The sequence below is a fragment of the Gorilla gorilla genome, chromosome 6, assembly GCF_029281585.2.
Source record: "Gorilla gorilla gorilla isolate KB3781 chromosome 6, NHGRI_mGorGor1-v2.1_pri, whole genome shotgun sequence".
Lineage (NCBI taxonomy): Eukaryota > Metazoa > Chordata > Mammalia > Primates > Hominidae > Gorilla > Gorilla gorilla.
This window is the reverse complement of record NC_073230.2, coordinates 85,454,354-85,467,891: the sequence shown is the minus strand read 5'-3', so window position 1 is coordinate 85,467,891 and position 13,538 is coordinate 85,454,354. Positions and strand designations below refer to the sequence as shown.

Here is a 13,538-nt window from a genome sequence, read left to right as displayed (position 1 = left end):
CATAGCTATTAAGTGGCAAAGCAGGGGTTTGCACCCTGGACATCTGATATTAGGGCCCAAGTTATTATTTATTCACTACCTTACTGCCAACCAGGGTTTTAGGGACCTCCTGTTCCATTCAAGGAACTAACTGCTTCACTATTGATTTTTTGATTAACACTTTTTCTTTAGAGCCTACCACAAATGCTCAATAAATATTTATTACCTGAATAAATGAAAGACTTAACTGCTTATTTTCAATGCTTCCCCCTCATATCTTTTAATGTGCCTTTTCCTTTTAGAAACAAGGGCAAATTAAAATCACAAATACCATTCTTACTCATTTCTGGGTAGTTAAGAGATAATCTCATTCTATGCTTAAGGAGAACATTGTAGCTTAAAACTTTTCACCTGTACTTTCTGAGCGAGGTGACCAATGTTGAACAGAAATGCAGATAGCTTTTTTTAGTATTTCATTGCATAGCCCTGATAGCATATTTGCTTTAAAGGAGGAATTTTTTCCATAATAACACACAAGAATTAAACACTTCTTTTCTCCCACTTTTGGCAGAAGCAGCTCTATGCTCCCAGGCAGCTCAGATGATCAGTTATATGCCATGTAGTACCCTGCCAGCCCTGAGAACCAGATCTACTGAAGCTACCTATGCCCAGCAAAGCTTACTATTCTGTCTCTTAGTCTGTCAGATTTCTGACAACAAATTAACAGGAGGTCAAGCATATCAACAGATTATACATCTTAGGCAGCATGCTTGATTTACAGTGAAAAGTTAGTGGATATAATATGCTAGCACAATAAACAGTTGTTGCAGCTTCAAATACCATGATATGTTGATGGTTTTTGCATTATTTTGTGACAGGTAGGTTCTAGCCTCACTTCACATCACATTCTATAAATAACATTAAAGAATAATTTTAAAGACACCAACACATGTAAATAAATGTACAAAAATAAGACAGAAAAAAAAATCTTGAACTTTTAAATAAAAACAGTCATGAATTTTTAATAGTCTATGAAAAAATAGTGTGGTAGGAATAAAATGATTACGGAAATGAAAGTCTGTTAATGTAGACAACTTTTTGTGGCACAGTTCAGGTATATGTACTGCGTCAATGTGGTGAAGAACCTTTGTATGTTACAGATATATAACAATACCAGAGAAAAACATACAGATGATAATTAAGTGTGGACAACAAGGGAAAAAAATTGAGAAGATAATGGTTTGAGTAAATTATTTAAAAAATTAAAAGGTCTTAGCTAAATTGGGCTTGTTCTTAGAGAAGAATCTGTTCAAAACTAAGAATCCACTTCAAGTATTTACATTTTAATAAAAAAGATACAATGGCAACATAAGAAAACCGAGCTGGTGGGTTTTAAAAATAACTTACACTGATGACTGAAGAGGAAGTTGACAAGTTTAAACCTTCAAGATCAGCCATCAAACTTGGAGAAAGAGCTGGTGTGGGAAGTGCAACTGGAGTGGATACTGGGTTAACTGTAAGAAAAGGCCCAAATTAGTAAATGTGCGTGAACGTTTAATTCAAATTATTAAAAGCAACATTTTTATTTTGTTAGTAAATCTAATTAAATTACTTTGATTAATAAATGTATGACAATTCTATTTAACATCTTGATTTAGTCAACTTATTATCAAGTCATGGCAGTTATTAGTCTTAGCTTTCAAAACATAATGGCAAATCCTATAACAAAATAAGGATATAAATATCTTGAGTAATAGTTTGTGAAAATTTTTATCACATAACATTATCACTAACATTTATCACCCAGTAATCTCCCTAAAAAAGTAAAGAAACATTTTCTTTCCAGACTATCATAAGAATAACAACCGCTTCCAAGAGAATGCTACAGTGGAATTAGAAGTCTTGAAAGATGTTCAAATCCTATATCTATTTTATTCTCCACTCTAATCAGGCTACCTAATTCCCTTGTAATTATACTTTTTCAGCAAAAGCTATGTGCTAGATAGAAATGTTTGACTGATTCTAAAACTGCTATATACTTGAGAACTGATACCTGTAAGTTTGGAAATCTTCTAAAAATGCAAGTCTGGTCATGTTACTCCCCTGCTTAAGACTCTTCAAAGGCTCATAACTGCCTACAAGATAAAAGCCCAACTCCTCAATTAAGTTCACAAAGTCCTCTATGGTCTGCACCAGCCCAAACAGCACTTCCTACAATAATGGAAATGTTCTACATTTGATAAAGTGGACACTAGCCACATATGCCTAACATACTCTTGATATGTGGCTAGTATGACTAAATAAATGCATTTTAAACTTTGCATAATTTAAGTAATTACATGTGGCTTCTGGCCGCCATACTGGACTATTCAGGTCCAGCTTATCTCCAATTTCAGCACTGTTATGTGCTAGCTCTATGGGATAATAGTTCCCAAGATCTTGTTCTATGTCTTGGAGCCTTTTATATTCTACTCTGTTTGCCTACTTCTCTGCCTTGCTCATCTTGCAACTTCGATCTGGCAAGCTACCCTTTAAAAGGAAAACACTCTCTGGCTCACCTGCAAACAGCTTATATGTGCCTTCTTTGTTCCACAGATATACTTGGACAAACTTCTGTAACTGTACTTCTCATGTAATACAAATTTGTGTCTTTACATGTTTGCATTTCTGCTAGTCTGTGTGAACAGACAATAACATTAATTTTTGGTGTTTCTAAACCATTTGAATAAAATACATTACAATGTGGTCAAGTTTTAGCTTCCAACAAATTCTCATTCCAAGATAATATCCTAAAGGGAATAACATTTAGTTAATTTGACATTTCTTTTTTATTTTTATTTTTGGAGATAGGGTCTTGCTCTGTTGCCCAGGCTGGAGTAAAGCAGTGCAATCCCTTCCTGGGCCCAAGCAATCTCAGCCTCCTGAGTAAGTGCATGCCACCATACCCAGCCTTTTTTTTTTTTTTTTTTTTTTAGAGATGGGGTCTCCCCATGTTGCCCAGGCTGGTCGCTAACTCCTAGGCTCAGGCAATCTTCCTACCTTGGCCTCCCAAACTGCTGGGATTACAGGCGTGTGCCACGACACCCAGCTGTGACATTACTTTTCAAAGCATCTTTTTCTCATTTTAGTCTCACAATATCCAGTGAACAAGGCAGAACAAATATTAATCCATAAAGTTAACAACAAATATTTATTCTGCAAGGTAGCAAGTGAGAGACAAAAAAGTTCAAGATCCTCAAGTAACAAAACCTAATTAAGAAAAAGAGATACATGTATTTGACCAAAAAAAAAAAAAAGTAACAATACAGTCCGTAAATGATACGGCCAAAGAAGAAAAATTTCAAAGGAAACACTAAACAAAATCTCAACATATATAATAGAGAAAGCAGCCTGGAGGTTGGATGGGGAGGGAGTGGAGCTCTTGGTCTTCCCTATGCTCACTTAGTACGGCTGAAGCACAGCTTCAAATCCCCAGGCTTCCTTAGACCCACACAGAAAACCCCTGTACAGTTTAGCAAGTGTCACAGAGTCAGGGGGAAAACAAGGATCACTGGAGAAGCAGTGGAAGAGGAGGCTTCATGAACAGGAGGGAATGAAGTCCAATTTTTAAGTAAGGGTGAGATTTGAATAAGAGGAAAGAAAGAAGCCGGTTAATTGTTGGATAACAGAATGTTATAAACAAAGGCTGGGAGGTAGGAAATTGAAAAACTAAGGGGACTGGATTTATCCTATAGACCAAGGGGAACAGTCAAAAATCGATCAAACAGAGGAATGACAATGAATATGGTTCTGCAGGATGGTTAATCAGGTGGTAGTACAATGCACAGACTGAAGGCAGGGTTGGGAGTAGGGAAGAATTTACAATAGGAATGAAGTGAAAAAGACTAAAACCAATGGCAATGAGAAGGCTTAAAAAGAGCATTTAATATTGAAGACACTGGAAACTGAGCCACAGGGAGATTAATATTGACAAGGTCATAAAAAGTGAATGGTAGAACCACTATAGAATTAGAAACTGCTTCTTCTAACTTGGATCATAATATGTTGCCTTCCCATGCAACACGTAACTTTTCAGGTAAGTTCTAAATGCATGTTTATTCATTCCTTTGTACATCTATCTACCCACCCATCCACCATCCGTCCTTTCAAAATATTAGAATGCCCATGTAACGAATAAAAAACTGAATAAGAAACAGCCTCTGATTTCAACTGTGGCTTGGCTAAATACCATCAAGAGACAAGAGAAGAAACTTCACACCGCAAGCAAGTCCTGCTGTTTTTTAAAAAAGGATGGGTTTTAATATAATTTCAGAAGATGTGTGCTCTGGTAGTAAAGAGATGATTATGCATCTGTTTGCAGGTATGGCAAGATGAAAGTTGGCATTGAAAGCTTACCCTAAAGTGAATTCTGAGGCTAGGTGACTGTGCTGAAGTATTTAATTAGTAATGTGTAAAAACAAAGTGACTCTATGGGGTTTTTTAAAAAAATGTCATAGCATACAAGTTAAAATGAAATATCATGCCCACCTGGCAAATTAGAAAAGGTAATTTTAAAATACAAAATCTAGCATTGGTGAAGGTACAAGGAATATAGCATCCTCATATTAATACTGTGTAAGCTGGTACAAGCTTCCTGAAAGGCAATTTTATTTACTTATTTTTGAGAAGGAGTTTCTCTGTCACCAAGGCTGGAGTGGAGTGGCATAATCACAGCTCAGTGCAGCCTTGAATTTCTGGACTCAAGCAATCCTCCCGCCTCAGCCTCCTGAGTAGCTAGTATTACAGGTGTATGCCACCATGCCCCGCTAATTTTTCTATCTTTTTGTAGAGACAGGAGTCTCACTTTGTTGTCCAGGCTGGTCTCGAACTCCCAGCTTCAAGCAATCCTCCTATCTCAGCCTCCCAAGTAGCTGGGATTACAGGCATGAGCCACCATGCCAAGCCTAAAAGGCAATTTTGGACAAACAAATTCTTCAAAGTCTTTGTTTCAGCAATACTACTTCTGGAAATTTATCTTAAGGAAACAGTTACAGAGATATTGAAAAATATATTTACAATGATGAATGTTACTTCACTAATGATAGCAAAAAATGGAAAACAGCTAAATTCCCAACAATAGTAAATCTGTTAAACAGAATTTGTTCTAACAGGATAAAGGACAACCATACAGTTATAAAGAACGTAGGTTTTGTTTTGTTTTTGGAAATAGGGTCTTGCTCTGTCACTCAGGCTGGAGTGCGATGGCACAACTGCAGCTCACTACAGCCTTGACCTCCTGGGGCTTAAGCAATCCTCCCGCCTTGGCCTCCAAAGTGCTAGATTATAGACATGAGCCACCACACCAACTAAGAACATGTACTTTAAACAGAGGAGAAAGCAAGTGATAAAACAGTTTCTCAGTAGAATCCAATTTGGAAGGGGGGATTTGCATATGAAGAGAATCTAAACTGGTATGTCAGAATGTTAACCTGGGGTGTTTGGATTACAGGTTAATTTTATTTTCTTCTTTTTATTTTAAAAACTTTCTATAAAACTTTTTTTCTTTTCTAAAAGTAGATCTAATACAGTAATTATTCAATTATTCTTCTGATCAAAGCTTTGCCTTAAGATTTAAGAATAAGAAAAACTGAATACATAATGGCTTAATACGTTGTTATTTAATTTGTAATTTGCTGCATCATTGGCATCATCAGCACCAGCATCATCACTAACCCAGTAATGCCTATCATGTGTCAGGCACAGTTCTAAATGCTTTTATGTATATCAAGTCATTTCATCCTTTGAGAATTAAATGACTCCCAAAAGTATTTGTACCATCCCAATTTTATAGACAAAGCAGCTAAAGCATGGAGAGGTTAAGTAAATTGCCCAAGATGTCACAACTAGTGAGTAACAGAGCTGGGATTGAAACTCAGACAGCTTGCTCCACTGTCCTCTTAGTGACTCCACTCTACTGCCTTGACCAAAATTCACTCAACAATGTGATATCACATATCATAAGGCTTATTTGAGGTATGATTATTGTTGGCTGACAGAGATTTTTTAAATATTTCACTGTCAGTTGTACTAACAATGTAATGACATAGGTTTACATTTCCTATAAAAGAACACTAGAATATGATCACTGATTTATGATCGTCCTACTGAGAGCACATGGTATGGGGTCCTAAAATATATTGTTTAATTTCCAGGAATATAAAATATGCCTGAAACGTAGAAAGCATATTGATATCTCTAAGTCTAACAAAAGACTGTTAGGTCATATATTATCCTAGAACAAATGTTTTCTCATGTATTGTTAACTGACCCCCATGAAAGAGAGTCATATAACTTAATGATCTAAAGAAACTGTGGAAGTTTTATAGTCTTTAAAAAAAATTACAAATGAATAAAATGAGACACAAAGAAACTACTAAACCAATTAAAAGCATAGGACTAATACCTGTGCTCATGATAACATTCCCTCAACAGATATAATAGAGAAATAGTAAGAGAAATAACCAAATTGTTTTGTAGTAGAGTCAGTCTATTGCTAGGGTTGCTGCCTTAGAGACAGACAATCATTATTTCTGGTAGTAGCAAGCTCTTTCCCTCCTCCATAAGTTTATTCTGCCTAGTATACCCTCCCCTCATGCCTCCAACAGCTTGACTGATGCTTTTTTTCTTTCTTTTTTCTTTTTTCGTAGTGGAATATCACTCTGTCACCCAGGCTGGAGTGCAGTGGTGCAATCTTGGCTCACTGGAACCTCCGCCTCCCAGGTTTAAGCAATTCTGCTGCAGCCTCCCGAGTAACTGGGATTACAGGTGTGCACCACCACGCCTGGCTAATTTTTCTATTTTTAGTAGAGACAGGGTTTCACCATGTTGGCCAGGCTGGTATCAATCTCTTGGCCTCAGGTGATCTGCCTGCCTCAGCCTCCCAAAGTGCTGGTATTACAAGTGTGAGCCACCAGGCCTGGCCAACTGATGCTTTCTTAAACTTAACTCAAAAGTTAAATTTTGGAGGAGAGCCAAGATGGCCGAATAGAAACAGCTCCGGTCTACAGCTCCCAGCGTGAGCGACGCAGAAGACGGGTGATTTCTGCATTTCCATCTGAGGTACTGGGTTCATCTCACTAGGGAGTGCCAGACAGTGGGCGCAGCCCAGTGGGTGCGCGCACCGTGCGTGAGCCGAAGCAGGGCGAGGCATTGCCTCACCTGGGAAGCGCAAGGGGTCAGGGAGTTCCCTTTCTGAGTCAAAGAAAGGGGTGACAGACGCACCTGGAAAATCGGGTCACTCCCACCCGAATATTGCGCTTTTCAGACCGGCTTAAAAAACGGCGCACCACGAGACTATATCCCACACCTGACTCGGAGGGTCCTACGCCCACGGAATCTCGCTGATTGCTAGCACAGCAGTCTGAGATCAAACTGCAAGGCGGCAGCGAGGCTGGGGGAGGGGCGCCCGCCATTGCCCAGGCTTGATTAGGTAAACAAAGCAGCCGGGAAGCTCGAACTGGGTGGAGCCCACCACAGCTCAAGGAGGCTTGCCTGCCTCTGTAGGCTCCACCTCTGGGGGCAGGGCACAGACAAACAAAAAGACAGCAGTAACCTCTGCAGACTTAAATGTCCCTGTCTGACAGCTTTGAAGAGAGCAGTGGTTCTCCCAGCACGCAGCTGGAGATCTGAGAACGGGCAGACTGCCTCCTCAAGTGGGTCCCTGACCCCTGACCCCCGAGCAGCCTAACTGGGAGGCACCCCCCAGCAGGGGCGCACTGACACCTCACACGGCAGGGTATTCCAACAGACCTGCAGCTGAGGGTCCTGTCTGTTAGAAGGAAAACTAACAAACAGAAAGGACATCCACACTGAAAACCCATCTGTACATCACCATCATCAAAGACCAAAAGTAGATAAAACCACAAAGATGGGGAAAAAACAGAACAGAAAAACTGGAAACTCTAAAACGCAGAGCACCTCTCCTCCTCCAAAGGAACGCAGTCCCTCACCAGCAACGGAACAAAGCTGGATGGAGAATGAGTTTGACGAGCTGAGAGAAGAAGGCTTCAGACGATCAAATTACTCTGAGCTACGGGAGGACATTCAAACCAAAGGCAAAGAAGTTGAAAACTTTGAAAAAAATTTAGAAGAATGTATAACTAGAATAACCAATACAGAGAAGTGCTTAAAGGAGCTGATGGAGCTGAAAACCAAGGCTCGAGAACTACGTGAAGAATGCAGAAGCCTCAGGAGCCGATGCGATCAACTGGAAGAAAGGGTATCAGCAATGGAAGATGAAATGAATGAAATGAAGCGAGAAGGGAAGTCTAGAGAAAAAAGAATAAAAAGAAATGAGCAAAGCCTCCAAGAAATATGGGACTATGTGAAAAGACCAAATCTACGTCTGATTGGTGTACCTGAAAGTGATGCGGAGAATGGAACCAAGTTGGAAAACACTCTGCAGGATATTATCCAGGAGAACTTCCCCAATCTAGCAAGGCAGGCCAACATTCAGATTCAGGAAATACAGAGAACGCCACAAAGATACTCCTCGAGAAGAGCAACTCCAAGACACATAATTGTCAGATTCACCAAAGTTGAAATGAAGGAAAAAATGTTAAGGGCAGCCAGAGAGAAAGGTCGGGTTACCCTCAAAGGGAAGCCCATCAGACTAACAGCGGATTTCTCGGCAGAAACCCTACAAGCCAGAAGAGAGTGGGGGCCAATATTCAACATTCTTAAAGAAAAGAATTTTCAACCCAGAATTTCATATCCAGCCAAACTAAGCTTCATAAGTGAAGGAGGAATAAAATACTTTACAGACAAGCAAATGCTGAGAGATTTTGTCACCACCAGGCCTGCCCTAAAAGAGCTCCTGAAGGAAGCGCTAAACATGGAAAGGAACAACCGGTACCAGCCGCTGCAAAATCATGCCAAAATGTAAAGACCATTGAGACTAGGAAGAAACTGCATCAACTAATGAGCAAAATCACCAGCTAACATCATAATGACAGGATCAAATTCACACATAACAATATTAACTTTAAATGTAAATGGACTAAATTCTCCAATTAAAAGACACAGACTGGCAAGTTGGATAAAGAGTCAAGACCCATCAGTATGCTGTATTCAGGAAACCCATCTCACGTGCAGAGACACACATAGGCTCAAAATAAAAGGATGGAGGAAGATCTACCAAGCAAATGGAAAACAAAAAAAGGCAGGGGTTGCAATCCTAGTCTCTGACAAAACAGACTTTAAACCAACAAAGATCAAAAGAGACAAAGAAGGCCATTACATAATGGTAAAGGGATCAATTCAACAAGAGGAGCTAACTATCCTAAATATATATGCACCCAATACAGGAGCATCCAGATTCATAAAGCAAGTCCTGAGTGACCTACAAAGAGACTTAGACTCCCACACATTAATAATGGGAGACTTTAACACCCCACTGTCAACATTAGACAGATCAACGAGACAGAAAGTCAACAAGGATACCCAGGAATTGAACTCAGCTCTGCACCAAGTGGACCTAATAGACATCTACAGAACTCTCCACCCCAAATCAACAGAATATACATTTTTTTCAGCACCACACCACACCTATTCCAAAATTGACCACATAGTTGGAAGTAAAGCTCTCCTCAGCAAATGTAAAAGAACAGAAATTATAACAAACTATCTCTCAGACCACAGTGCAATCAAACTAGAACTCAGGATTAAAAATCTCACTCAAAGCCGCTCAACTACATGGAAACTGAACAACCTGCTCCTGAATGACTACTGGGTACATAACGAAATGAAGGCAGAAATAAAGATGTTCTTTGAAACCAACGAGAACAAAGACACAACATACCAGAATCTCTGGGATGCATTCAAAGCAGTGTGTAGAGGGAAATTTATAGCACTAAATGCCCACAAGAGAAAGCAGGAAAGATCCAAAATTGACACCCTAACATCACAATTAAAAGAACTAGAAAAGCAAGAGCAAACAAATTCAAAAGCTAGCAGAAGGCAAGAAATAACTAAAATCAGAGCAGAACTGAAGGAAATAGAGACACAAAAAACCCTTCAAAAAATCAATGAATCCAGGAGCTGGTTTTTTGAAAGGATCAACAAAATTGATAGACCGCTAGCAAGACTAATAAAGAAAAAAAGAGAGAAGAATCAAATAGACACAATAAAAAATGATAATGGGGATATCACCACCGATCCCACAGAAATACAAACTACCATCAGAGAATACTACAAACACCTCTACGCAAATAAACTAGAAAATCTAGAAGAAATGGATACATTCCTTGACACATACACTCTCCCAAGACTAAACCAGGAAGAAGTTGAATCTCTGAATAGACCAATAACAGGAGCTGAAATTGTGGCAATAATCAATAGTTTACCAACCAAAAAGAGTCCAGGACCAGATGGATTCACAGCCGAATTCTACCAGAGGTACAAGGAGGAACTGGTACCATTCCTTCTGAAACTATTCCAATCAATAGAAGAAGAGGGAATCCTCCCTAACTCATTTTATGAGGCCAGCATCATTCTGATACCAAAGCCGGGCAGAGACACAACCAAAAAAGAGAATTTTAGACCAATATCCTTGATGAACATTGATGCAAAAATCCTCAATAAAATACTGGCAAACCGAATCCAGCAGCACATCAAAAAGCTTATCCACCATGATCAAGTGGGCTTCATCCCCGGGATGCAAGGCTGGTTCAATATACGCAAATCAATAAATGTAATCCAGCATATAAACAGAGCCAAAGACAAAAACCACATGATTATCTCAATAGATGCAGAAAAAGCCTTTGACAAAATTCAACAACCCTTCATGCTAAAAACTCTCAATAAATTAGGTATTGATGGGACGTATTTCAAAATAATAAGAGCTATCTATGACAAACCCACAGCCAATATCATACTGAATGGGCAAAAATTGGAAGCATTCCCTTTGAAAACTGGCACAAGACAGGGATGCCCTCTCTCACCGCTCCTATTCAACATAGTGTTGGAAGTTCTGGCCAGGGCAATCAGGCAGGAGAAGGAAATAAAGGGTATTCAATTAGGAAAAGAGGAAGTCAAATTGTCCCTGTTTGCAGACGACATGATTGTTTATCTAGAAAACCCCATTGGCTCAGCCCAAAATCTCCTTAAGCTGATAAGCAACTTCAGCAAAGTCTCAGGATACAAAATCAATGTACAAAAATCACAAGCATTCTTATACACCAACAACAGACAAACAGAGAGCCAAATCATGAGTGAACTCCCATTCACAATTGCTTCAAAGAGAATAAAATACCTAGGAATCCAACTTACAAGGGATGTGAAGGACCTCTTCAAGGAGAACTACAAACCACTGCTCAAGGAAATAAAAGAGGATACAAACAAATGGAAGAACATTCCATGCTCATGGGTAGGAAGAATCAACATCGTGAAAATGGCCATACTGCCCAAGGTAATTTACAGATTCAATGCCATCCCCATCAAGCTACCAATGACTTTCTTCACAGAATTGGAAAAAACTACTTTAAAGTTCATATGGAACCAAAAAAGAGCCCGCATTGCCAAGTCAATCCTAAGCCAAAAGAACAAAGCTGGAGGCATCACACTACCTGACTTCAAACTATACTACAAGGCTACAGTAACAAAAACAGCATGGTACTGGTACCAAAACAGAGATATAGATCAATGGAACAGAACAGAGCCCTCAGAAATAACGCCGCATACCTACAACTATCTGATCTTTGACAAACCTGAGAAAAACAAGCAATGGGGAAAGGATTCCCTATTTAATAAATGGTGCTGGGAAAACTGGCTAGCCATATGTAGAAAGCTGAAACTGGATCCCTTCCTTACACCTTATACAAAAATCAATTCAAGATGGATTAAAGATTTAAACCTTAGACCTAAAACCATAAAAACCCTAGAAGAAAACCTAGGCATTACCATTCAGGACATAGGCGTGGGCAAGGACTTCATGTCCAAAACACCAAAAGCAATGGCAACAAAAGCCAAAATTGACAAATGGGATCTAATTAAACTAAAGAGCTTCTGCACAGCAAAAGAAACTACCATCAGAGTGAACAGGCAACCTACAACATGGGAGAAAATTTTCGCAACCTACTCATCTGACAAAGGGCTAATATCCAGAATCTACAATGAACTCAAACAAATTTACAAGAAAAAAACAAACAACCCCATCAAAAAGTGGGCGAAGGACATGAACAGACACTTCTCAAAAGAAGACATTTATGCAGCCAAAAAACACATGAAAAAATGCTCATCATCACTGGCCATCAGAGAAATGCAAATCAAAACCACTATGAGATATCATCTCACACCAGTTAGAATGGCAATCATTAAAAAGTCAGGAAACAACAGGTGCTGGAGAGGATGTGGAGAAATAGGAACACTTTTACACTGTTGGTGGGACTGTAAACTAGTTCAACCATTGTGGAAGTCAGTGTGGCGATTCCTCAGGGATCTAGAACTAGAAATACCATTTGACCCAGCCATCCCATTACTGGGTATATACCCAAAGGACTATAAATCATGCTGCTATAAAGACACATGCACACGTATGTTTATTGCGGCATTATTCACAATAGCAAAGACTTGGAACCAACCCAAATGTCCAACAATGATAGACTGGATTAAGAAAATGTGGCACATATACACCATGGAATACTATGCAGCCATAAAAAATGATGAGTTCATGTCCTTTGTAGGGACATGGATGAAATTGGAAACCATCATTCTCAGTAAACTATCGCAAGAACAAACAACCAAACACCGCATATTCTCACTCATAGGTGGGAATTGAACAATGAGATCACATGGACACAGGAAGGGGAATATCACACTCTGGGGACTGTTGTGGGGTGGGGGGAGGGGGGAGGGATAGCATTGGGAGATATACCACCAGCATGGCACATGTATACATATGTAACTAACCTGCACAATGTGCACATGTACCCTAAAACTTAAAGTATAATAAAAAAAATAAATAAAAAAAAAAAAAAAAAAAAAAAAAAAAAAAAAAAAAAAAAAGTTAAATTTTGATACTGCTAGGTGGATTAGGAACCTTGATACTGAACAGTATTTTGTGCATTTCTCCTCATTTCATCTATAATGTGGCAATCTAATTGCCAATTTATCTGTTTTTCCCATTACACTTTGAGAGTTCCTTGGGTAGGGACAATATTTTATTCATTTAGAATCTCCAGTATGTAGCAGATTACAAAGATCATAGCAAGTATTAAATTAACATTTCCTGAATGAAGAAATGAAGAAATTCAGTACTTGCAGTCTTCCTGGTATGCACTGTGTACCTAGCAAACAACCTGTGTGGATTATGATGTGCCTCTTAGATAAAACACAGGGAATGTGTCTGGCCTTCTTTCAAGATTAATCTAATTCTCACAGTTGAGAACTAAAGCCACTGGAGAGTAACATTTTAGTATCTGAGCAACAAACTGCATGCCATGGGCAATGGAGAACCATTGCAGGCTAATAGGAGGCATACAGTGAAGTTGGCACTCTGCTTGTCTTTATCTCTAAGCTCAGAT

General features: G+C 39.1%; 1 protein-coding gene across 1 annotated transcript in view; it reads right to left on the bottom strand.

Moving 5' to 3' along the window:
* The window catches only part of LOC115932769 (AP-3 complex subunit beta-1-like), a 158,520-nt gene that overhangs the window by 41,877 nt on the left and 103,105 nt on the right, over positions 1–13,538 (bottom strand). The window contains 1 exon segment of the mRNA XM_063708061.1: positions 1,387–1,493. Coding sequence (XP_063564131.1) covers positions 1,387–1,493 — 107 coding nt within the window.